This window comes from Patagioenas fasciata, chromosome 13, assembly GCF_037038585.1.
Source record: "Patagioenas fasciata isolate bPatFas1 chromosome 13, bPatFas1.hap1, whole genome shotgun sequence".
Classification (NCBI taxonomy): Eukaryota; Metazoa; Chordata; class Aves; order Columbiformes; family Columbidae; genus Patagioenas; species Patagioenas fasciata.
Genome location: NC_092532.1, coordinates 19113888 through 19140583, shown reverse-complemented (window position 1 = coordinate 19140583; position 26696 = coordinate 19113888). Strand labels below are relative to the sequence as shown.

Here is a 26696-nt window from a genome sequence, read left to right as displayed (position 1 = left end):
AGAGTCTTTTCTAAGCTTCAGATATTGATAAGTTTCCACAGTGCAATCACTCCCTCCGAGCACTTCTCTCCTTCCCCCAGTCATTTTCCCTCTTCTTTTCAACATACATCTATTTAGAAGGAATGTGCAGTAAAATTCATAGTGTCTACCAGCACTGCTGTACCTTTCCAGACGTGGAAGAAATCCCTCCTTTCACTCCTGCATCTGTTCAAATTGCTTTTCTCAATGTTTCAGCATGGCAGACTGTTACCTCGATGTTGCCTCTGACACGTTCCAGATCATCATGTGCAAGGTTTATAACGGAGAGGATGCGTTTACCACTACAATGAATGTGATGCTGATGCAAAAGAAATACTGCAATACAGCTGAATAGCATAGCACGATTCAGCCTTTTGAAGAAGAGGTCCGAATTTTGGAGGTGATGTGGGCTCATCTCTGTTTTGCTTCAGTAACTCATGTTACTGAGGGATTGAGAGGTGGCTGTTGAAGGAGCTCATCCTGGTTGGGAGCTGTGGCACTGGGACTCATGGCACAGAGCAGGCTGCAGCCCAGTAGTCCCTGCAGTGAGTATGGCAGGCATCTGACACCACAGCAAATATATATTCCACACCGCCTTTTTAGGATAGGAGAGTTAACAGGCTGTGCTCATCAAATGGCAGACATAGGCAGCCACGCCACCACTGTAAAATACAGCCAAAAATCACATCCCTGAATTAAGCATCTGCATAACCATCTGATGCTGGCTCTGCAAGGCTTACCGGTAATCACCTGCACAGTACATGAAGCTTTGAACAGTTGTCACTGTTGCCCCAGCGCTGTCAGTGGTGAGTACAGCTCCTTGGTTTCTCACCGATTCCTCACCCTGTTGCAGAGTTGCCTTACCTGCTGCTGCAAGAAACCAGGCTCATCTGAGCAACTGCGCCAAAAGGAAAGCATGAAAGTCAGAAATGCAACAAATTATACTTTAGCGCACAAGTGAAGAGGAAAAAAATAATTGGTTTTAGTATTTAAGTGATGTTTTGGTTTGTTTTTTAAACTAGATTTGATTGTAACTTTTGAGGACCTATTGCTTTATATCTGATGCGGTCACAGTGCTTTGGCAGATTTTGATCGGGTTTGCTGGCAGGACAGGGATTGCGTGTTGTATCTGCATTGCAGTGGCACTGCCAGGAGACACCAGGCCTTTTGCCCTTGTCTGTGGACACTCAGAAATTAAATGTAACTTAACCTTAGCACAATTTGGGGAGGCGTTACTACAACCTTGCCATGCTCTTTTTTTTTTTTTAGTAAGATTGTGACATCTGTGCTGGCAAAAAACCCCCACCCTGCAACAACAAAAAAACCCTGCTAAATCATTTGTGGTTTAATCATTGTCACATTACAACCACAAAGTACCCTAAGTAGCAGCCAAAAAAATCCTGTTAGGCCTTTTCAGAGCACTTTCTGACCAAAGTGGCTAAATACCATGCAGTAATTCTAAATTACTTTTGTGTGCTGTTTCTACTTTATGTTCTTGAACAGCTTCTAATAAAACATCAGAAAATAATCACTGGAATGGAAATACCAGTGAGTTAACAGCAACTGAGGAACAGTTTATAGTGTGATGTTTTACAACAACTCACCTTTTTAATTCCACTGTTTAAAAAGTTATGGTATGTTTGTTAAGATCTAGGGATGCTTTTGATTTCTGGTTTCACTAGAAGCATTTTTCTCCTTTTTTGAAACAAAAAGCTTCCCAGCCAACAGTGTGATCAAAAGATCACAGATAATTGCAGAGATCTCTGTGTGATGTTTTTAAGTCGCTAAACCATGATGTTTTATCTGAAATTTAATGGGCTTGGCAAACAGATAGTGGGAGAGGAACTATTAATGTTTTCAAGGCAGTAAAACAATACCTATATTTTTCTGTCACACTAGTATCTAAGAATATCAGATGACGTTCAGGTTGATGGGAATTAATTTTAAAAACCCCTTGTAGTAAACTTAATGCCTTAAGTTTGCCGTTTTTAAACACAGTACCTCACACATCTGCAAACCTCTGCTATACTGCTAGCGTGGTATCTGAAAACTGATAGCCTGTGTGGTTGTATACATTTTTAATTAATCTGTGATCTATTCTGTTTCATTATCGGACATATCTACTGTCTGGTTGTTTGTGTGTCATTCACTCTGTATCTCAAGGGATCTCGAACACTTTGGTTGCTGTAAAAGGTGCTTTTTGTCCTGGCCTCTCGCCCAGGCTCGTGCTGCATGGCAGGTAACGAATCGTAACCTAATGAGCCTCGGTAACGGAGCTTTCCTGATGAGCCGGTTACTGGTTCAGTGACCTGTGTTACCCAGTATCTCGTTTGGCAGAGAATTAAGGATGGAGCAGACACATCATCAGCAGATTTTCCTGAGTGCAGACTCACTTTGGTACGAGCTGTCAAAAGTCCAAGGACGCTCCAATCTGTCTTTCTAAACCTCATCTGTCAGTGGAGTAGAATTGGTTTATAAATTTGCTTAAAGATAATAACGGAACTAACCTTTTTACACAAAAAGCATGTCTGCATCTCTAATAAACATCTCTAAAGCTTAAACCAATAGTCCTGAATAATGTATCGGTGAAACACCCTAGTGCGTGAGTGGCAGTGGGAAGTTGGTGCAAGCTGGTGTTGCAAAACAGCTGTGCAGTAACTCACATAACAGATATAGAGCCACTTGTGTGGAAGTTGTTTTGTTGTGGTTTTTAGTTGGTTTTTAACTGCTTGGTCTCTCTGCAAGAATTCCAGCCTGGTGTTTGACTTGTGCTGCATCAGCTGGCCGTGGGTAGCAGAGCTCCCCACCAGACCACGGTCAATCCAAAATACTGGAGTGCCTGAACATCCAGTAACCTCCATAAATTAAGGATTCTTAGTACAAAATGCTGTTAATTTAGTTTTGTTTAGTTGATTGTTTTTGTTAGCATCTGCAAATGCTGTGCTCTTGGGCAGATTGTTTCCTGGCAGTGTGAGGAGAGGCTTCTTTGTTGTAATTCTCTTTGTTTTAACATGCTAAAGCTATCCACACATAGACGTGCACACAGCTGAACAGAATATAGACATCTCTGTGCTTGAACACGGGGATTCGCGTATCCTCACTGCAGGTCTTTCTGCAGTGTCCAGATTGCTGAATTGCACATCATGTCAGAGTACCAAAAAATTCTGTTAGTGACTTTCTTAGTCAAGGTACCTGTGATGCTTAATTTGTCCTTCCTTCTCTGCGTCTCACTGTTATAGGAAGTTCAGTATGTACGTAGGAAAGAAAGATTAGCAGAATTTTTTCTGTTAGAGTGTACTTGCTAGTTAACAGTTGAGTGCAGACACACCAGCCATTCCAATGTAGGTTTGCATAGACCATTGTATTACAGAGGCTCCAATTGCCAGATAAACCTAGTATAATCTTAGGTTTAAAATAAATTGGAGGAGTTATATGTCTCTGTGTGCTGTGTGTTAAATGTGTACAACATACGAATATACTTTAGGTATAAAATACACTAAGAGATCTTTCTTCTATTACAATGACTTCCTTTCCTCAGTAGATTGTGTTTTGTACTTTTAAGTAATTGCCTTATTACTGTGAAGTAGTTATTTGTCTCAACAAAGTTAATGATTTTGAGATTATAAGGGTGTTAGGAAATGTTGGAAGATTTCCATTTAGACCCTCTTTCTTTGTCAAATTGCCCTTTTAAAAAAAGCAGGGTGGGGAAGGAACCTGCTTGTACCCTATTATTAAAGTTTATTCCTAACACAATGGGAATCAGCTCATATCAAACAAGACAAGGATATCACCATTTTTTAAAAGTGGAGACCAGTAAGGTCACTTAACTGAGTTTGCTGGCTCTAGTCAGCTCAAAAATATCCTAATATTTTGTCTTAGCATACTAGTAATAGTCTCTGTATGTCTGTGTTATACCATGCTTGTAGTGGTTTGGAGAGAGTGCAAAATACCACCACACTGTAGTCATAGTGGAATAAAATGTGAAGCCAGAAAACAGGAAATCCAATCTATCTATTTTTTTAATTGAGATTATTGCAATACCTATGTACTTGTAAAACAAGATGTGTACTATTTAGCAGGGCACCTCCGGCAGCAGCTTAACTTCCTCCAGCCAGAGCTGACCCAGTGCTACCTGCAGCTTCTGCAGCGTGAGAGTGGGAGCCGATGTACTTCCCAGCTCCAGCAAAACTGATGGCACCGGCTAGGAAATGAAAGAGTGGTCCAGGGTCATTTTGCTGGACTCTGTCCGAAGCACTGCCCTTGTTCCAAGAGAGACCCCAAAGCTGCAGATTTTCCATCCAGCCTCATGGCTTATTTTGCAGTGGAGCTTTTTGTTGTCCTCAGTCTCTAATGAAATAGGTAAGATGAATAAAAACCAGAACAGAGAGCACAGAGGTCTGGGCAGGAGGAGGAGAGGGAAAATAGTCATGTTTTTTCTCAATGAGAGAAAAAGATAAAAGTAGAGGGGAGGCAAGAAGGGGCTCTAGCGGATTTGTTCAGTGCCCAGAAATACTCAGGATTTATAACCACAACAATCTTTTCTGTTATGACAGTCATGTCGTTCATTTGCTCTATTAAACTTCTGCAGACAAGTGGATATGTGGTTTTGGTGTTTTCGTTTCTCATCAGTTTAATCCTTGTATCTCTTCCTTATTTTGATGAAGGTCACTGTGCCTCTGTGAGTGGAGTCTGGGGGTTTGGATTGAGATAAATAGTACCAGCACAGCTGTAAGGGAAGCTGCATTATAAGCATCAGTTCTTCTCTCAAGCACCTCATCTAAACTTGGCTCAGAGCATCCGGGATATGGTTGTGTTTTGTCTTACAGCAACACAGTTCTGACCTTCATTTATATCAAAAGATGATGAGGCTTCAGGTGGTTGACCAGGATCAGATGTTACATGTGGCTTCGATGTCATGGGGGTGAAAAAAGAAGACTACTTCTATTATTCAGCTAAGAAATCATGGGAGAGATCTCAAAAGAACATCTAGTGTGCCCAGAAAGAATATTAAAGACTTCTAGAGCAGTTGGAGTTGATTGTGAAGTCCGGAAGCTGAACTGGGAGTTACACACAGAAAGTCTATATTCCCACAACTACAAAATAAAGAGGAGACCAAGTATGATTCAGTAGTACTTCCACTTTGATATCAGTAATATCAGCGCGATAGATTGCAGTGATTTCAGTGTATCATGCAACAGATTGGAGCCTATTGGGAGATAGCTGTGAAACATAGGTGAATCTAGAGAAGTGGAAATTGCAAAACAATCGATGTTTGAAAAAAGATGAATTATTGTAAAGTATGAAAGAACAGTTGGTTATAATTATATTAATTCTTACTGAAGGTAAAATCTCAATTCCTTTTTAAAGGAAGGAAAACACAAAAATAGCACATTTTGAACAGGAAGGCTGCTCGTGTTTTGTGGATGAGCACTGTGCACTTGGGCACTGTTGGCTTTTGTGAGGAAGCAGCACCCAGGGGTTTGTCCAGCACGTTGCTCAGCACCCCTGTGTCTCGTGGTCGTGTTTGGGTGGGGAAGGTGCTTATTCAACTGCACGCGTGCAGCAAGCTAAAATGTTCGAGTAGTCTGGTGGGGAGAAGGAGGCTGCTTGGTAACTAATTTACACGCTGAGCTCATCTCCAGTCAGTGTTAATGGGAACGTAAAGGTGCATCGTTTTCTGTGTGGACAATATGTAAAACAGAGCAGCCACTTGCTCTGCAGTTTGTTTCTGACCTTCATATCGGAGCTGTACAAGACAACTGAATTTTATTTAAGCACTCCCATAGGATGATTTTATTTCAGCCTTTGAAGCCTCAGTACTTTCAGCAAAAAGTGCTAATGTAATTATGATATCACATTCACGTTAACAAGACCCTAGAGCTGCATGTTTAACTGGATTAAAGCAAATGGAACTTGATGGGAGTTTGGCCTTTAAAATCGCTTGGTTTTTATTTATTTAATCATGCCAAAATTGAACAAGGAAAATATTCTCCTACTGTACCTTAGCCCTAGTTGTCTTGACTCTGCAACCGCTCTGTTGATGATGACTCAAAGCCATGGTGAACTAATTAAGACAGTACTGTGTTACTAACAAAAGAGCTGCTTTCTTCCTCCCTCCTCCTCCCAGCAGTTTGTCAAACAAAATTGTATCCTATACCAAAATAATAGAAATCTAATGTATCCTGGCGCTGTCTCTAGTCAACCAACAGTATTTTGTAATGCTGTTTTAGTACGTGTATTAGAGGAGCTTTGTTTTACGCAGCCTATTAGCACAAGGGAATCATTAATTTCTGGAGAGCGTCTTTGCCAGAAAGATGTGGGCTTTAAATCTTGCACGTACATAGGAAAGTGCTGTCCATCTCGAACGTTCAAATGGGTATGATCATTATTGAAAGTAACAGTATAATAATATTCTCTGCATTTTAAATAACTGCATTTTACAGTTAGCTTTCTTTTAGAAGGCTCACTGATACATTTGCATTTGTGTAGATGAGCTTAGATACAGTGTCTTAACATTTTTTCACGTGGATCAGGATTGTAACATGCTGCTGTTTCTCGTTTGTAGTTTTCTGTGCTTCGCATGCACGTTAAGATAATTTTGTCTTGTTTAAAGCATTTTTGTGCTAATGTAGTTGCTTTTTCCACCTTTGTTTTTTATATAAACAAAGAGCACATGTGTTATATCTGCTTTTTGGAAGTTGTCTTTAAAAACTTTTAGCAATAGTTAACTCAGCTTCTTGTTTCTGCTCTCTAAGGGGTCTCCTGGCCTGATATGCACCGTCTGGCTGACAGAGTCCATCTGGAGGAGTTGACTAAAATTGGCATTCTGAAAGGCAATGTAGATGACATGGTGAAGGTTCATCTGGGTGCAATATTTATGCCACACGGACTTGGACATCTACTTGGAATCGATGTGCACGACGTTGGAGGCTACCCAGAGGTTAGTGTTAGTCCATCCTCAACGGCCTTGCAGATTAACCCCTCTCAGTTCCATCGGCATTTCTCTTAGTTTATGCATGGTTGGCCGGTTGCATCTTCTCAAAAGTAGAGCAGCTGTGCGTTTAAGTGTGCCTTTTTCTGGATGTGATATTTTATGCAGTTTACTTCAGGGGATTCTATTAGTTCGTTAAAACATAAATTGCTTCTGGGGAGAAGTCAACTGATGCTGCCCTTCGGGTATTGTTAGTCTGTTCGGTTTCCACATACATTGTGTTGTTCCACCACGAGTCACTGCTGTAATGTATCACTCAAGCACACCCTGTGCTGTGACATCTCAGTGTACCTGAGACCTGGGAAGACTCGCTTGCTCCATTCCAGATGTGAGACAGCTGTGGGAGCCCACTGCTGCACCTGGGCTAGTAAATCCTGGTAGCCGTGTCATATGGAAACAAGCTGGCTCACGTTCCTGTCTTGAACTTTGATCTCATGTCAACGTGGGCACCAATGTAGATGTGTGGTCGTGGAATGAGAACAGAAGGAAAAAAAATCCATCAAGTCTTCCAGTTTTTGCAAACATGAAAGCACAACTTCTTGCATTCTGAGTTTCTGCAGAAAGCACAGAATAATTACCTTTTTCCTTGAATTAGCACGATGATTTGTAACTGAGATCTGAAAGCAGAATGGGTAAAATTCTGTAACCAGTGAATGGTAAGATGTTTGCAATGGTACCAAAAAGAAGAAAATCTCCAAGGGGAATTGAACTTAAGGTTTGAATAAAGCAAGGAAGTTTACAGCAGCTTCAGAAAGATTTCAGAAGGATTTTCTGTGTTATGTTTTGGTTATTTGAGGCTGACTGTTTAAGGCTTTTCAATATTAAAGTATGAAAATGAATCATTTGCCTTCTCCCATGTGTAAGGTGTTCTTTTACAAGAACCTGACAAGGAAACTAAGAACTTTTTAGATAAGGTTTAAGCATATTTTGGAGTTTGTTCATATTGGGTGAACAGGCTACCTAACAGCTGCTATTACTGGGTTCACTTTTGCAGGCAGGGAAGAAACAGCATATAATATTTGAGAGTACTCATTATGTTCACAGTATAATTATTGTTGAGACTCAATACTGTGATGACAATGTATTGGCATCAGCTAATACGTGCAATAAAAATGAAACAAAAATCAAAAGCAACCCTATTCTGATGTTAAGGTTTCCCCCCTAGCTAATACAGAAGGATGGATGTTTCCCTCTCTGTCTCTCCCTGTGTGTAAGTAGAGGCATTCAGCAAAGCACAAGGGATGTGATTTCTTGGAGAGTTTGTGGACTCCATAATCCAGGCCCCCCAATGTTGCACGCCTTTGCTGAGATTGCTTTTGCCTGTGTTGTGAATAACCTTTCTGAATTTGGTGGACTTACGTAAACTGGAACAGATGTTCAAGACTTGGTAGGGTAAAGAGAACTACATTTTAGGAGCAGGTGAGAAGAATTGTGAGAGTGAAAAGTACCAGGCTTGTTTTTTATTTAAAAACTGTATGCTTTGAAGGTTAAAGTACCTTTATTTCAAGGGAAACTTGTAGAATGGATTTTTGGGGAGTATAGAGCAACGAAGCCTATAAACCTTCCATCTCTCAACAAGTTTCAGTAGTGTAGCATATGAGCTATCAAATCAGTTTTTGAAACTAATTTTTATTTACATATGACCCAATTTATAACTGTTAATTATCCGGTGTATTATATAATTTAAGGGTAGTTTTTCTGAAAGCAGTCCGATCTATCCACAGTTTTGACAGAGCAACCCGCTATAGATAAAAAATGAGTTTAGGGCTTGTATTGTCAAATGGTTTAGGGTCTCCACTTTCATACTTAGCGTGTAAAAATACCAGAGCTCTATGCAGATAGAGGACTATATACCTGCAAATATTAAAAGTATTTGTTTATGTAGACATGCAACTACATTCTTATATAAAGAATGTTTGCATGGCTAATTTACTTTCAAAATCCAATGCCAAATAACACATTTCCTGAATATGGGGGAAGCATGTATGTAAGCTCACAAACAAATAGATAACATCCTGTATTTGCGCATCAGTGTGCATGTAGATAGAGGTGGGGCATCGGCTTAGTTTGAAAAATAATGAACTTGGGGTTCTGCAGAGGAGCAGCCCCTTTAAGCTCCCTCTGTGTTAGACCCATCACTTCTCTCTGACCCAAAGCATGAGGCTCTTCGTGTTGGGTCATTTGACTGAGGTGAGATGGTGGAAAACCCACATCAAAATCTTGTCGATGGGGTGAACTTCATCACGCTTCTCTGGGCTTGAAGCTCTAATGGGAGGCAGGAGGGAGCCACAGGGCTGGGGCGCTGGGCGGCTTCGGGGGACGTGGTTTTCCCCAGCTAAATCTAAACACGAGCAACTGGGCACCTCTCACCTGAGCATGGTACGTGTCGGTATGAAATGGGAGGAGGTTTTTTATCCGTGCCTCGTTGTGTCACGAGGAGACAGATTTTGAAGACATCTAGTACGCTGTGGAGTGATTTTTGGTGTGTTTTAAATGTGTACCAGCTAGCAAGATTTTCATAAGGAATTTCATAAAACCGTTTGTGTGTTTGTTGTAGACTGAGCCCATGCCTGTAGTATCATGCTCTTTTTTTCTAGCTGGTTAAGAAGCAAGTTATTTGCTTTTGGCCAAGTGAATTTCTGGGAGAATTACAAAGGATTTTTTAAAAAATAATAACTTTCCAAGTGGATATTATTCCATTATTTTTCCTCAAGTGTAAACAGTTACATTTGGAATAATACAATAAGCTTTAATTTCCTAATTTTTATTCGTCACAAAGTTTTGTGTGTTCCAGAAAAACTATTTCCAGACATTGTTAGCTTAGATTAGTTATTCATTGGTAGCCAAAGACTTCTTTTTTCAAAATTGGCAATAATAAGTTTTCATCTTTTCCAGTAAGCTGCTTTCACATGCAGCATCGAACAAGCGCTTTCTTCCTCTTTGACAAACACAGTAAAAAAAACTTGAACGTTTTCTGCAGAGGATTTGAAAAATGTAACATGTCCTTTTTCTTGCCATGGTAAAGAATAATTGGTTTTGGCCAGTAAGAAGTGCAGCTTAGCAACAATGTTTAGGGCAAGATTTATTAAAGGACGTCACCACCAGTATTTCCTATTGAAGCACGTAAGTAAATGTCTTGATTTTCAGAAGTACTGGGCTGTCAAGAGCTCCTCCGGGAGTCGGGTCTCGTGCAGTGTACCCTGGTATTCCTCACGGGGAAGCCGAACGCTCCTTTGAAAGTGTGTCTGCTTCTTTTAAGGGTCTAGCTACAACTCGAGCAGTTCTGAAAATGCAGCCCCAGTGGTACTAATCACTTCAGAAAATCTGGCCCTTAGTCAGGCAGAGCTAGCTTCAAAGGGTGAAAACTCCACTGGGCTTAGCTTCGCCTGTAAAATTTAATCATGGAGATGGTTTTCCCACACTCTTTCATTTGTTTCTGGGTAAATTCGATATGGGATATAAATGAGGGTTTGTGCCTGTTGCAATGGAGAAAATGTGGTAGGTGATCCCAAATTTTCAGACCCCGAGGTAGATGGGGCTGAAGTTTTCATTTAAATCTAGGTTCTGTGTCTCTAGATGCTTGAGTTGATTCAATTTCATGTTATATTAATTGACTGTAAGGCTCTAAAGAATGCTAAGTACATTTGATGACTTTCTGTAATAATAAGCCAGTTAATTTAAGTTAGGTTAATAACTGCTGTGATTTTAACATCTTGTGAATTAAAAGTTTCATTTTGTTTCGTCTTTTAAAATTACAAGATTTACCTTAGTTTAAAATTTTCATTCCATTCTCTATTCTCATGGAAAGCTGATCCTTTCATGGCTACTCTGCATCAGCAAATTAGGGTTGGAGGTTGGCTTTGATCCTGGAGTTATCGATGTCCTTCATTACTGTGCATGCTTGGGGATCATCTCTGCTGCTCAGGCTGTGTGTGGCTCTAACAGAAAGCCTGATCCCAGATGACCGGTGATTCAGGTCACCAAACCTACTAGAGAATACAGGAATGATCTTGTTCCCTTTCTTGTTCTGGCAAAAATTATTTTTGTTATGTATCCTATTTTATGCTGAAGCAGAGAATTTTGGTTTTTTTGTGGTTAGCATTGCAAATGATGCATTAATGGTTTTTCCTTTAAGAAGTAGAGGATGAGGTGAATTTACCGAGAAGCCTAAAGCTGTTATGTAGAGCCCCGGTGATGCAAGTTGCTTCACTTGGCCATGACCTTGCACGGCCTTGCTGTGGCTGTGCGCACCCAGGACCTGCAAGCATGAAACAACCTGTACGCTAGGAGCTTGTATGAACAAAGAATATAAGGGCTTTTCACCAGTTTTAGCTCTGGGTTTTGTTCTTGCGATTGCACATGTTGAGAAAAGATTAGAAGAAAAAAACGGCTGCTTCCACTTCATGGGGTATCCATAGTGCTTTTTGTTACCTGTTGGGTTGAACACCAGCCAGGAGAGTTTCTTGCAGCGTAAGATTCTCCTGTGGGATTTTAAGTCCCTCCTGGTGTTAGGTTGGTAGATCTTCCTACCCCACTGCGGCATCTTAGGTGTGCTCAGAAAAGTTGTGATCAGTTCCCAGCAGCTTTTCCCTATGAGGAGAGGTGCTGGAGTCTGGGTGTCCATGGGAGCTGAGGACTTGGGCAGAGGGAGAGGAGGAGGAAAGAGGAGGAAGGCCCAGGTGCTGTGTCAGTGCCGGGGTGCAGACCCTGCCCTGTCGTACCCCGCTGCTTCCCTCCTCCTCGGAGAAAGAAAGTGTCTTGTACTTGGGGTTTTTATGTTGCTTGGTTTGGGTTTCATTAGTTGTGGTTAATTTCTTTTAAGAAGATACTTGCTTATGATTGTTTTACTTGCTGAATTTTTTTGCAAAAGGCTTTGTATGCTAAGGGAGTTTTTATCTGAATGTTAATTGTCCAAATCTTTCTGAAATTTTGGTGGAGAATAACAGAGCTTCTGTGGTTTTGAACAATTCTTTCTAGGCGCAGAAGGAGAGAAAAAACAAAATAGTACACTTCTGCTTTCAATTATATGTAAAAGTGAGGTACAAAAGTATCATAGGTATGCTTTAGGCATTTTGCTATGCAATTTCCACTAATATTAGTATCAAAAGATCACCAAAAAAAAAGCCCTTTCATTTAAGGCCATCCCCCTGTGAATGCTTTTTTTGTGTCAGAAGAAGACTTGTCCATTAGATTTTAAATGGTGCTTGTCATTGGTCTCATTTTAAAACAGTGTTGCTGGCAGCTTTTGCAATTCTTCATCTCACATCCAAATTCTCTGTCTAAATAATCTCATCTTCCAGGTTTATGTTGGAGTTGTCAACTTGCTAAATTTTTACTATGTGCAATGACTTTTTTTCTCATTGTTAAGTTTTAAGAAAAAAGGAAAAAAGGTAATCTTTGTGTTTTATTAGTTCTATTATGATAGCAATGGAGCTTGGTGACATCTGCAGATCAGGAAGCAAAAATGGTATGGAAAGTTATGCTCAGAACCAAGCGGTAGCAGTGGACTGAAATTCAGCTCTGTCTGACTCATGAGCAGGCAGCAGTGCCTTGAATAAATGGCAGGCAATTCTTCTTCATTCTCTGCAATAAAAGGAAAGTTATTAGGCAGCTTAAACCTGATACCGCAGTTAATACCTGCAAAAAGACAAAAGTGTTTCAAATAAAAATAGCCAGTTAAACATTGTGTGCCCTCCATTCACCCAATATTAACTTAAAGCTGGGTCCCAAAGGCACCAGCTAGTAATTAGATTCTCCTGAAGAAGTGGAAGCTTCGACTTGCAAATGCCACAAGTGGTATGTGATGCTTGGGGCATGTTCTCCTGTAACCTGCTGCCGATTTCAAAGACAAGACTGCTGAGCAGTTCCTCTAGGTGACTATAGGCAGCTCAGGCTGCTGGGAAAAGCGGGATAGATTGAATAAAGTAATCTTCATTAGTAGCACTCAGAAAGAGAAACAAGGGCTTAGAGAGAAGGGACCAGGAGACAGTGAAATGGAATTCGAGACTTTTATTTTATTAGCTGCATTGGGCTGTGTTACTTTTGCAATAAATGGGCTAATTAGAAGTTGGGTATACACAGTGGGACAATAAGGAAGAGTGAGAGAGCTGAGAGTTCACTTCAGTGTTGATTTCATATAATCTAAATATGTTAGTATTCTGGCTAATTTAAATACTTGATTGCACTTAGCTTGGTAAAATGGTTAGGACGTCACTGTACTGGATGTGGTCCACCTGGGACAGTCTTTTTGTCAGGCTCAAAAAAAGTTCTGTGAAGTTTTGGCTGAAAAAAAATTACCAGAAACTGGTTTGTGTGGCTCTTTTACTGTGGTTCAGCATACCCGGTCATGAGCAGCGTTGGTGATCTCTGCTCTGGCGGTGTTTTGCTGCCATTGCTGGCTTGAGGAAACTTCGGGGTGATGCCAACCAAGTGCTGCAGCCCCTGGTTTCAGGAGGGAGGGTGTCCCTGCATCTCCGTGCTTGTGCATCCCCAGCTAGTGCAACAGCCCTGCGAGCAATGACCAGCCAGCACAGAGACAGCACCTGTGGTTTTCTTCTGTCCTGGTCCAAAGATCAACCCAAGATCAGGCTCACCCAAGTGGGCATGAAGCTATTTCTGCTTCTGATTGCTTTGCCTGGTAGCTGATGTCTGTAGGATAAGATCTAGCATGATACCGGTTGCAGTTTTTCTATGGAAAAAGCAACACATACCCCCATTAACTATCAAGTTGCTGAGGAGCAGGCAGTAATTCATCCTTCTTCTGAGGTATTCTGGGGATATTGCAACTTCTGGTCTTCCACAGACACTTTTCTGGGGGATAGGCATATTTGCATACTTCCTAATTCTCTTCTTATTCCAAAAATAGCTCCATATTTTATATTATTGCACACTTAACTAAATTTGAACCTTTATTTTGCTTACATAGTAATGAAATCAGTTTACATAATAATTCTCTTGTTCCCTTGACGGTCCTTATTGCCTAGACATGCTGTTTTCTGTTACCTTACATGAACCGTTAATTGGAATCTGATGTTCTTGGCAGGAGTACAGTCACAAATGACAGTGTCGTGCATCTGTGCTTACTGTGGGGGAAGTGTCTCAATTTTAAAATGTGAGCAGAACCTCCAAATAAAATCGGTCTTAGGAAACAATTTTGGATTATAGTCTGTTGTTGTAATATACAGGAAAATAAACAGTTCTTCAAAAAGTAATTTTCCCAGAATATCCCTGGGAATCTCTTTTTAGATGCCTAGGTGTTGATATTTCCTAGATTATTCTCTACATTTTTTGAGGCAAATGACCAGTTTATGCTCTACAGTTGGACAGTACTGAGTGCAGCAGTGTCTTGTGCCATGGCCAGGCCTCCAGGACTTAATGGTAATAGAAACAGATATCCACACAGCTGCTTCACCAGCGTTCACGTCTTTTAGTCTTCATTTCATCTAAATACAAAACAACATCAGGGTTATTGTTGAAAGCAAGGTGTTAGTTGTTTAGGTGCAACATACAGAGAAGTCTCTGTCTCGCAAAGAAGACAGTCCATTGATGTCAGAAGATTCATACCGACGGATGACAGTGTGAGCCTTTGCTCCCAATGGGGTTTGACTTGGTGGAAAACGGCAATGTCCTTGTTTCAGACCTGTCACCTTCTCTTTGGGAGGGTGGTGGTGTTTCAGTCATTAAAAAAATCCTCAGTTTGTTCTAGTTTTCAGAAACAACTGAAGCAGACTGAGGGCTGAGAACCTGATGGACCTGATGGCCATGGTGGCTACTGAGGTGGTCACAATTGCCTAGAGATCAGTTGTCATTTGGGATGCCAAAGCCATCATTCGATGTACATTTTAATCCAGTGCTGTTCTCAAAAGAAGGAATCTTATGATCTCCCCCATTTGGTCACCTTCCCCCTTTCCCCGCTCTGCTCTTGCCCTGTCCCAGCTCATCTTGTCCTTGAGCCTTGCAGCACGTTGGACTGGCGCTGTCCTCACCTCAGAGCATGCACGGCCACATGCACATGATAGCCAGAACCTGTCTCTCTCTTCTTCCGTGTCACACATCTCTTGGTGAACATGGTGAACACCTTGCTAGCCTCCAGTGAAGGGAGCACAGGGCTTCCTCGCCCCAAGTCCACCGGCTGGTGCCCTGCTTGCTGTCCTTGAAAAGCTGAGCAGTGTCACCCTTTCTGCGAAGGCCTCTTAGAGATGCTTTCATGGAGGAGATGTAGCCGCTGCCGCTTACACAGAGACTTCACTGCCTGCAAAATCCAAAGAGCTGGAGATGAGACCTGGAGTTGAGATAGAATGGGGTAAACATCAAAAAAAGCTTGTAAATTCCTTCTAGAGAAGTTAAAATTTTCCTTTTGGGGGAGCAGGAGTATCCGGGTGCTCAGGCGCCCGCCCTGTGTTGCTGACAGCCCGGGGAGCCCATGCTGCTGAAGGGCGTTTCCCAATGTGAATCCCCGGGTCTTGCTCCTGGGTTGTGATGGTGTTGCCAGCTTCTTGGAGGAAGCAACAAACACAGAATCAGGCTGCAAACAGGCCAGACAAAATGTCTATGCATTGCTTTAATGGCTGTGCAGATGTATCTGAAGTGGGCATTGAGGCTTGATTGACACACCTGGTAGTAAACCTGATTTGTTTTAAGAAAAGGCAAAAAAATGCAGACACCATACTAGGGCTGCCTTAGAGGATGTTTGCCATTGTTTTCCTCGCTGCGCATTCATCTTTCTAGCATCTGTCTTGGATTGACTGCCTCAGAAAAGGCATTTACAAGTAGAATTGAAGAGGAGTGTACTTAAAAGCCAAATATGGGTTGTTTGTTGTAAAGCAGCCGATAGATAGTTGGCAAGACACCAAAAGGTCCAGACACTAATCTAATTGTTTACAGCTCATGGAGAGATTAATCCGCAAGATTGGATGCCCTCATTTCCTTTACACATTACAATGAATGTGTGAGATGCCAAACCCCATGGGGCAGCAGCAGAAAGAAATACAGCTCCATTTCATTGCGGTTATTGTTTCAAGTTTAGAAATATATTGATTCTTTTGGAGTTTTTTTAAGAATATAAATGCAAAGTGCTTTGCTTTAGTATCAGAGTATTCTTGTTTCCTAGCCTCGGTAAAACAAGATTGTGCTTTCTTATTTTAATGTAAGATAATGCTCTGCAAAATTCAGATCAAACGTGAAATGAAACGTATCGAATACACAGTGAAAATGATCAGAATACACTTGCTGACTTGAGAGGGCACCGAGAGCTGCAAATGCTGTGGGTCTCTGGAAAACAGGCAAACCCGCCCGCGGATGTCCAGGCTGGTGAGCTCTGAAAATCTTGGCTGCTGCAAGATGCTGTGCATTGAAACTCGAGGAGCTCTGTAAAGGAAAAGAGCAGCATTGCCTGGGTGACCGGTGGGAAGAAAAAACCACTGGTGAGCGGCTGCTGGAAGCAGGATTTCTGTGAAATAGGCTTTCTCTGAACTGGAAGTGGAGCTCAAGAGCACTGTGGGGCTATATCCCCTTTGAAGAGGGAATGAGATGGAAATGTGACTGATGGGCAGGGTGTGCTCCTGCTCCCTCCATCCTGGAGAAAGGGGACATTTTGTGCTGTTGATACCAGTCACACTAGTGATGCCATAAGGAATCACCCCTTCTTCCAGCAAGGAGAACTACCGTGACTTTGGCCAGAAGCAAAATTGGGGAATGCTGGCTGAAGACCAGATAAATAACACCTTGGTCTTGCGGACCTGTTAACCTCTGACTTACTGGCTGAAGCAGAAAAGTTTCCATGAGCAAAGTGTGTGCGCGTGTTTGGAAGCTCGTGGGCTTGTGGGCTGTTTACTGGTCATCGCAATATTTTGTTGATGAAATTTTGCTACAGTTGCAAAGAATTTTCAAAAAGCTAATGGGATTAAGATATATTTATTCCGATGTTGCAATACCTGGCACATTCGGGGGAAGAAAATTAATATCCTGAACTAGTCTTTGCAGTGTTTCTAATTCCTTGACTAAGCACGTCCTCATATATCATTTTACTTTACCAGCTTTTGGGAAGAGGAGAATGTTTTGCTAGTCAAGACTTGTTTTGACTTAGTTTTTAATAATATCAGTCAGCACCATGTTGCCTGAAAGTCTGAATCTGACAGAAGTTTAGTTTTAAATGGGCTGCTTTTATGAGGTCATGTGTAGACTCATTGCTCCTAAATCAAGATCATAAATGTGTAATTTTAATAATGTTCAGTGAGAGTAAGCATTTGCATATCCTTGGAGAAATTGCTCTCTGCTGCATAGTTCAGCTATTCCAGCTGTGACTTGGAGGGGGCATTTCAAGATTTGCACATCGCTTAAAATGTTGTACTTTGCAAGGGAGGGTACAGAAAGAAACAGTGCGAGTTAACTATCTGTTTCTTTGTGGTGCATTACTTCTCCGGAGGTAGAGAGTAACAGTACCGAGCATATCCAAAGCCAGGATTTCTGTGGTGCAGAGGCATAGGAGGGCCTTGATAAAAGGCCGGCCACAGATTGTCTTTCTGCCCGTCAGAACCGGTGTTTTTCCGCAGGGAGTGGAGCGCATTGACCTGCCGGGGCTCCGGAGCCTGCGCACCGCCCGCAGCCTGGAGCAGGGCATGGTGCTCACCGTCGAGCCGGGCATCTACTTCATCGACCACCTCTTAGACCAAGCCCTCCATGATCCTGCGCAGTCCTGTTTCATCGACAATGATGTCCTGCAGCGTTTTAGAGGATTCGGTGGGGTGAGTAATTCTTAACCGGATGTTTTTCTGAAATCGGTTTACTGTTTGTTTACCCTTACTGTGTTCTTGAGAAGAAACCTTTTGGAAGTGGCAATGTACGCACATAGGGCTGTTCTGAAGCAACACCTTGGGCCATTTGACCCTGCAGACAAACTGGGGGTTTTTTGTTATTTTTAAATGTGATTTTATACTTGTGATACCTGATTAACGATAGACCCGTATTTTTCCATTGATTGAAATACTTTCTTGTCAGCGCTATACAGTGACTTGCCAGGCAGGTGTTTTGTGAAGTGTGTGTGTGTTATGAAATACAAGGCTGAGATCCGTAGTGCAGGAGTTGCTTCCCTGACAGCAACACAGTCCAGCGCTCCCTCCCAGGGCCGAAGAGCCTGATGCTGTTTAAGTCAGGCAGACAGTAGAGAAAAAAAAAAGCAATAATTGCTCTTACTGGATAATTTCCAGAAAGGCGTGAAACTTGTGAATGTAAAACCTTCCCTGATTTCCAAAGGAGTGGCACCGGTGCCCGAGGTACAGGTTGCAGGCTCGGGCAGCAGCGTTTGTGCAGGAGGGAGTGGGGATCTGGGCAGTTGTTCCCATGTGGGCAGCTGCTCTACAAGGAGAGGGTTCTCCATGCTCTCCGGGGCACATTTCCCATTCAAAGCCACCACCCTTGCAGAGCGTTCAGCAGTTGCAGTGGCTTCCAGTGGGTTTTCATTTTAGTGGGGAGAGCATTTGAAGGGTGCTGCATTGTTCTCCAAGCTTCCGTATTCATGCACAGAGAAGATAGAGCAGGCAGCTGCAATGCCCCATCCTCCTTGTGGCTTTTCTGCTGAGTCTCAACATGGCTAACAATCACTGGCAACGGCGGTGACTTTCTGGTATGAAAAGTCACTCATTAGGAATTGTCTGCTGCTGCCATCAACTAATTTATCATTGTACACCAGCCATCAGAAGAGGGTAATTACTGTAACACTTTTGGTCTGAGCTGGCTTTGGACCACCAAACCGGATGGAGAAGTTGTGTGTACCATCACCAGCCAGGCTCCGGGGCAGCTGCCCCAGGAGGCTCCCAGTACCCACAGCCTTGTCCAGAGACACCGGACTTTACCCTCGCTGGGGTTTAATTCACTGCTGAGGTTTGGGACGTTACCTGTCTCTGTGTTGTTTCTTTATCAAGACACACCAACAAGCCAACTGAGATACTGGTGAGCGAAAGGCAGCTGTGAGTATGTTATATATACGGTGCTGCACACTGAACCAGATTTTAAAGGAACACTGTCATGCACTTGTGTAGCTTGAAACCACAACAAAACCAGGTTTAACTATCTTCACTTCCCTTGTAAATACTCTATGGGAGTTCTTCAGGTGTTGAATTGGTTCCTGGTGAGCTTTCTGTGGAAATGCTCAGTGAAGTCATAGAATCCCAGAATGTCAGGGGTTGGAAGGGACCTGGAAAGCTCATCCAGTGCAATCCCCCCATGGAGCAGGAACACCCAGCTGAGGTTCCACAGGAAGGTGTCCAGGCGGGTTTGAATGTCTGCAGAGAAGGAGACTCCACAACCTCCCTGGGCAGCCTGGGCCAGGCTCTGCCACCCTCACTGAGAAGAAGTTTCTTCTCAAATTTAAGTGGAACCTCTTATGTTCCAGCTTAAACCCATTACCCATGTTTTTCCACGGCTTGCTGTGAATGCCCACTCCAGCTCAGCAGCTTGAGGTGTGCACGTGGCTCACCTGCTGCTTGTGCTTGCACGGAACAGGAGTGACAACCCAGGGTCTCTGCCTTGGTAGTAAGTTGCTGGATCAGGCACTTTTGTTCCAGAGATTTCAAGCAAAGTCTAACTTTCTCCCCTGTTTTTTGCTGAGCTTCCTGTAATGATGACTTGTAAGGAGAGCTAGCCAACAAACTTTGCTAAAAGGGGAAGCTGCCCAAAAACGATTGAGCAAAAATCTAAATCTCTGATCCCCCTGTGGACAATAAATTTTACTTAGAAAAAAAAATAATAATACACACGTACCCTTGAGCCAGATGTTGTCACTTGATTTTGTCCAGGAGAAGAATGGAAATAAAATCTGAGACCAAAGTACATCTGAATATTTCTGAATTCTACACAAAAACTGAATTATAATGCAATCAAAATAAATTTTTCCATCTTTACAATTCTGACTTGATTCTGCATAAACAGAAGCTGCAATTTGTGCTGTGTAGCATGCTTAATTTTCTGCATGCTGGTTCATTCTAGTTTAGCCAGAATGAGTGAGTATTTCTCGCAAATGCGTGTCAGAAAACGTTCTGTCTGCATGATTAAAAAAGATCTTGTGAAGCCCAGTGTCGTTACTGGCAAATATTAACAGTACATGGGTTAGTACTGGTGTCAGTTCTAGCTAAACAGCTCACTGCAGCCGGTTCAATCTTCCTTTAAGTTTAAAGGTAAAATACACTCTATGAAAGAAAATGAGTAGTCTGTTTCCCTCTGCAGAGCTCAGCACTAATTAGTGTTCTTAATTTGGTTTAGTTTCATTCACTTCAAAAATGGACTTACATTAACCAAAGTAACACCACTGTAATTCTGAGTAAGAACGTCTGCACAGGGGATTTGTGGATTTGAATGAATTCACTTTGAATTCACGTATTTTTTGAGGCTTTGGTAATTTTCTTCACTGTGACTGCTCTCTGCGTTGAGAACAGAAGCTCTTTTGCTGTGCCAAAAAGGGCAAGACCGTAGCCGTGTGTTGTAGTACGTGCTGCCTGGTATTAGCCGTAAAGAGATTGTAAAAGCTGCAAGGGCAGGAGAGAATGGGAGACAACGCACGATTTCCTTGGCCGCTGCCGGCGTGTGCACACCTGGCACAGCCTTCCCGCAGCCCTCTGACACAGACACCTGGCTACAGGCTCTGACCGCTGCTCAGAGACCCCATAATATGGGCTTCGGCCACACAGGAGCTGTTGTGGGTCGAACACAGATCCCTCTGTGGAGAGGCAAGAAGTTTTGCAAGGAGAGCTGCTTCTGCGAGCATGGGCTGCCACGTCCCACACTCTTCACCTGACAGCCGTTGAGCTCAGCCCTTCACAAGCTTCCTTGGCCGATTTCGGGAAGTCGCTCAGTCACACGCGCTTCAGTTCTCCCTCTGCAAAACTAAGGTCCAGTTTACTGAGGTTGTAAATTCTGTGGGGCAAGGGCTGCTGTGGAGCGCTGGCGCAGCGCCCGTCCCAGGGCACCTCTGCTCTGCCTGGACTCTGCCCGCGCCGCTCTCATAAATCAATACGGACGTGCAAATAGAGGAATGCATAGACAGTTGTATGTATTGCTCAGGAACAGCAGTCGATTCCTCAGGGAAGGGGAAATACCGACTCCAAATGCTGCCCTTTAGGGTTTGACATTTCCGTTCTTCATAAGCTGATTACTGACTCATGCTGTTCATATGATGTTTTCTTGAAGACCCAGTAAAACCATTCAGTCTCTTTTGGCCTTAAATATGCAGTCTCTGTTCAAGCTTTATTTATCCCTAGGATTTGTAGAACTAGCACTAGACTTAATATGTGAAATCTCTGTGCAACTTAGAGAAAATGCTGAAAGACAGCTAGATGTTAAACACATTCTTTCATTTGCAGATTTTTCTCATTTAAAAGTTAAATAGATTTACAAAGCCTAGGACCTTGAAGATCCACTAATATTACAGGATTTTTCAAAACAACAGTCCTTCCATTGCTCAGGAACAAACGTTAAACCAAATAAAAAGCAGGATGTTGCATTGCTTCTACCTTTGGTTCTCACAGTCACACAGTCATCTCTGTCTTGATTTTTATTTTTCAGGTGGCTGAGCTCTGTTTTCAGATCTGTGGTGAATGTGTGTTGTGGAATTAAGTAGTTTGCTAGACAAGAAACATTATGCCCATCTGCTTTTTAAAATTTCATATTATGATGCAGTAATAATGCTACACAGCACTTTTTTTGGAAAAGTTTTCGCAGAAAAGCAGTTGCCATAATGAAATGTATGGCTTTCTTTATAAAGTTTTTGTAGGAGAAGTGGTAGTTGTAGGCAACCCCAAAACAGTGACTAGTTGCTTATAAACCTTTAACCCTTTTCTCTTAAGTCATCTAATTGACATAATTAGGTTAAAGTAAGAGCAGACTTTTTCTAACCCTTATTTAGCTTATAGTTTATTGCTTCTTTTTGAGCCTGGATGAAGGGACTGTGTGCCTGAAGCTTCTTTTTCCAGCCATATCGGTTGATCTAATAAAATACGTGGCCTCACCCTACTAATCTTCATCCTCTTTTATGAAATGTTTCTATGTGGACCTTTAAAATAAAGTGTGCCTGACATGAGGGCTTGCTTGTCAATCAGAAGAGAAAGAGTCCCGGTGTAGCACAGAGCCTGTTAGCCTCTATAGAAAATATCTTGGTGTTGCCACTCGGTGTAAAGTGATAAGAGGAAAATGCCTTCCCCAGCACTGCGGCGTACCCGCCTGTCCCTGGGTTTGACATAAAGACAGCTCAATTTCCTAACGACTCCCCCTTAAATTCAGAAGTTGCACCTTGCTTGTGGTAAGTTTAATCTGTTAAAAATTATTGGTGGGTCAGTGGCTGAGTCAAAATAAGCCCCCTTGGCTACATGCATCTGCCTCTGTAGGGTGCCAGCTATAAAAACAGACGTGAATCCTTCAAGCCAAACAGAAGCATATGTGCTAATTTATTTTGTGGGGTAGCATGTGTGACCCACATCCCAGGTGAGTCTCCCACTCTAAGACCCTGCAACAATAGTATTGCTGCTTTCCACATCCCTAATCAAACAAATGCTCAATAGATTTAAAAACAAAAAAGGAGACATGTCACTAGTGGTCTCTTTTAATCACATCTGGGATCTGTCATCTTGTGAATCTGGAGTATTTAATTGGCCAAAATTGTTTCTTTATTCTCAAAAGCCTTTTATATATATCATCATCCAAAAGAAATGAATGAGTGCTACAACCCCCTTCCCTTGGAAGATAACACAGGAGGCTCTGGGGAGCATGACTGTATTAGTAAGTCAGGACAAAGTGCGAGGCTGTATATGTAGCTTGGTATTTAACTCCTGTGCTGTTCTTGGCTGTGCCCGCACGGCTCTGCTTTGGGACAGAGTTGGGTGCACTGGGTTGAGCCACATAATGGTCTGTTGCTGGCATTGGGCAGTTGTGCAATCAGGTCTATCTAGACAGATCACGCCACTATTCTTGATAAGAAAAAGGCATTTTAGGGACAGTCCTGGCATTCCTGGCCATCTCACCTTTGCAGGAGTGCTTTTAGAAGCATACCATTTCGCACTGAAAAAGCAAAGCCTCCCCTGGGGTGTTTGCAGAGTGCCCTGAAAGCTGCTGATGCAGCGAACCTCACACCTCAGTTTGCTGTTCCTTTAAGCCATATCCGATTCCAAACCACTCCGTTGCCCTGAAACTGTTGAACAAAGAGCCTGCAAACAGGGACAGCTCTGAGAGCAAGTTTCATAACCGTTGTCCCCCACTGGGAAAGGCAGTCCCACACCAGTGAGCCTTGCCAGGCAGATCCAGCATCTTTTGTCCATTTGGACAGAAGACAAGGCCAATGCCGGGCTCTCCTGTAGAGAAGGTTTTGCAGGTCCTCTGAAGCTGCTTCTTGCTGCTGCTGAGTTTAAGTTCAGGGTGAAGCATGGAGGGTGTGAAGGAAAAGAGCAAACACAGAAATTTCCTCCCCCTTGAGAACATGTGTTCCTCTACACTCGTGTTGCTTTTAGGCAAAGATGTGCACTGAGAGTAAAAAGTCTGTCTTCTCTGTTACAGCAAGCACGCATTTCAGGTGAGATTCATCCGGGCAGAGGAAGGGTTAGATCCTGGAGAAAGAGCTGGAGCTTTCCTAGGAGTGGTGGGTGAGGCCCCATGGGAGCAGTGGGTCTGTGCACCTCCACCCACATCCCAAAGACTGTTTGGAGTTGCTGAGGGTGACCAGGCTGCTGTGAGGATGCTGGCTGTCCTGCTTTCCACAGCAATCCACGGCTGTGGGTTATGCGATGTCCTAACAGTGTTTCTCCTGTGCAATGAGTTGCTGTGTGCGGCACTCCAAGCTGATGGGTTTCCTTGTCCTCCACCATTTGGTAACTCTCGGTTCCCTGGTTTAGGTGGTGCCAGCACCCCCTGCACTCTCCTCATTCAGGGTGTCTCACTTCTCACTTCCGCTATGATTTCCCTGCCTGGACTCCATATCTAGGCCCATCTCTCCTTGTCCGTTCTTTGTCAATCCTGTCACACGGCACTGTATCTTCCTTCCTCTGGCTCCTGTCTTCACTCTACCTCCATTTTCCAGCTCCTTCCTCATCCTGCTGTTCTGTTGTGGCCCAGATAGGGCACAGCTTTGCAGACACTGTGTCCCACTTGTTCTTCCCCCTCCCTCTTAGTCTGGCTTTCATCTGCTCCGCTTTCAAGTCAGTCCATCCTCTCAAAGAGTGCCGAGGTATTGGTGAAGGCATGAAACGCTCTTTTTTTGCTGATCTTACTAGCTAAGCATATGAATTGTGGCGGGTATTTCTCAGTATCAGATACACAGGGGAATTTCAGCTCTCGCAGGTGAAGATCTGTGGAGGCAGCGGTGCTGGGAGGAGGCTCTCCCCATAGGCAGGATCAGCTCTGCCTGGCCTCGCCTCTGCTCGCGGACTTACATTTGCACTAACATTTTACTGCCCACATCAGTGCAGCACCCAGCTCCATTTACACTGGTGTGCTTGCCAACGCGATGCTTTTACCATTCCCCCACGTCCCCTGGGTTCTGGTGCTTTAGGAGGTTTTTGGCAGGGGCTGGTTCACCCGGGTGGGCTGAGCACCAGGCCCGGCAGGACAGATCCTGGGGGCTGCTGCGAGGCAGAGGGCACCATTCACCTTTAGATACAATGTCTTGCTGAATCGTTTATTTTTCGCTCAGCTGGCCGAACGAGAAGCAATGAATCAAAAAACCCACCCTGGTAAAATCTGTTTAAGTGCTTAGAGTCATTCCATGTGTTGCTGATTTCCTCTCCGGCACCAAGGCACCGGCCTTTCAGGCACAGCGAGTGTAAAGAGCCTCATGGCTTTCAAATTTACAGCTGTCCAAATCAAATGTGTGAACTCAATGGAGTTTGTTTATTTAATTCTGCTTTATAATACACTTAACTTGATACCAAGTAAAAGAAATAATCTGGCAAAGACATCATTAAACAGTTTAATAAGGGCTGGATGACTCATTTTGTTTGAACAAATGGATTGTTTTGCAATCAGAAGCACAAATGTTAACCAGCTTTATTTTTAGTTGAATATGTCAAGAGGTCAGAAACAATTAAAGCAACTGTAAGGTGGGAGTCCCCAGAGTTTGTGTTCTCTTGGATTTACACCTTGCTAAAATTGCTTTTATTGCAGCTTAGCGACTTACTAACATTTTTCTGATAAGATAACGGGAAATGACTGTGTAGGCATATTTACTGGTAAGAAGAGATTAGAGTTAAAAAGAAATGGAACATACTTTTCATTTTAACAGAACAAGAGCTGGAAAACTGAGAGGATCTGCTTTTTCCTTACATGATTTGAAATGCAGTGATTTTATTTTAAAATGATGTCTGACCTGCTCAGAGCTTTCCCATCAGCTCAAAATTCAATGTTTTGAGTATCAGCTACAAGCTATTTCATGTTGCGGTTCCTCCTTTGAAAGTGTATTGTATGTAGAGGGAAGAGAATGTGATGTTTCAGTGCACAGAGCAGCTGACTGCAGTCAGCTACAGGACTGCTTCGAGGACAGGCACTTTGGGCATTGGGAGACACTGCTGTTGAACATGTCCCTAGCAAGCCATGCACCAGCAAGGCTGGAGGCAAATTCAGGGGAAAATGTTAATTTTGCTGCTTCTGATGTCAGAGGGTTGAGGTTTGTTTGCCCCGTGTAATGTCCCTTGTGCTCCCACCACTGTCGCTGCCCGATGCGCTTCTCACGCCCAGCTGGAATACCTTCCTAACTGTGTCTTCTCTGTGACAGGTCCGGATCGAGGACGACATCGCGGTGACAGCCAGTGGAATGGAGCTGCTAACGTGTGTCCCACGTACTGTTGAAGAAATAGAGGCTTTCATGGCAGAAGGCCAGAGCAGTGCCAAGTCATTCGACTGCCTCTTCAGCCAGAAGCAGTAAACTTCAGGACGATACTTACTGTCTCGCACTAATCAGTCGTTATTATGATTTAATGCTGCAGCATATAAAATGCATCAAATTCTTAACAGCAGGAGAGGCAGGAAGGCTATTAGCTGGAATGGTTTGTTCATTAAAAATGAAGGCTTCAGCACTTGATATCCAGGTAACTCAAATGCTGCTGCTTGCAGTCAGCAGTTTACATTACCAAGTGCCACCTGAATAACCCTGCTGCATTATCAGTGGGACTGATACTTCTGTCAAACCTTGACTCAGACATATCTTTCAATTAAATCTGAATTTTGATGATAGAGACTCTTTAAAAATACCAAATGGATTACCTGAATGCTGTCAGCAACTGTAACAATCTAAGTCCTTTTTTAAACTTAATCACAAGTGTTGCAAAGAACATAGAAGAAAAATTAGCTGTACTCGTTGGGCGTAATGACACTTATATTTTTCTTACGGATATTATTTCAGTGTCAATGGAGTAAGCAGAATCAAATTTTTTATTAAAATTCATCCTTGGCATCGTTTACGCTCACAGCTTTGTGATCATTATGCTCTTCTGCTCCCATTCGTGCTTCTGCATCTGACCTTTCTACCAATTTGTGCTCTGGAAACTTTGACCCTTCATTAGCCAGAATTTTCTGCTCTGGGTAGTGGGTGTACTGATCCTTCACACACAGCTTACTAGATTTGTCCATCTATTTGTTCCTTAAAAACATTGTTTGCTGTGTTGTTCACGTGCCTTAGAAGTTGCAAGAAGGGAGTATCTTTGCAGGGCTCGGGGTCATT

At 42.9% G+C, this 26696-nt stretch overlaps 1 protein-coding gene across 1 annotated transcript in view; it reads left to right on the top strand.

The window, feature by feature from the left end:
* PEPD (peptidase D) overlaps positions 1-26431 on the top strand; it is a 126204-nt gene extending 99773 nt beyond the window's left edge. The window contains exons 13-15 of the mRNA XM_065848036.2: positions 6774-6958; positions 17560-17751; positions 25752-26431. Of these exons, the coding sequence (XP_065704108.1) occupies positions 6774-6958; positions 17560-17751; positions 25752-25901 (527 nt within the window). The 3' untranslated portion in view covers positions 25902-26431. The remainder of the gene's footprint in view (positions 1-6773; positions 6959-17559; positions 17752-25751) is intronic.
* Positions 26432-26696: the final 265 nt, after the last annotated feature.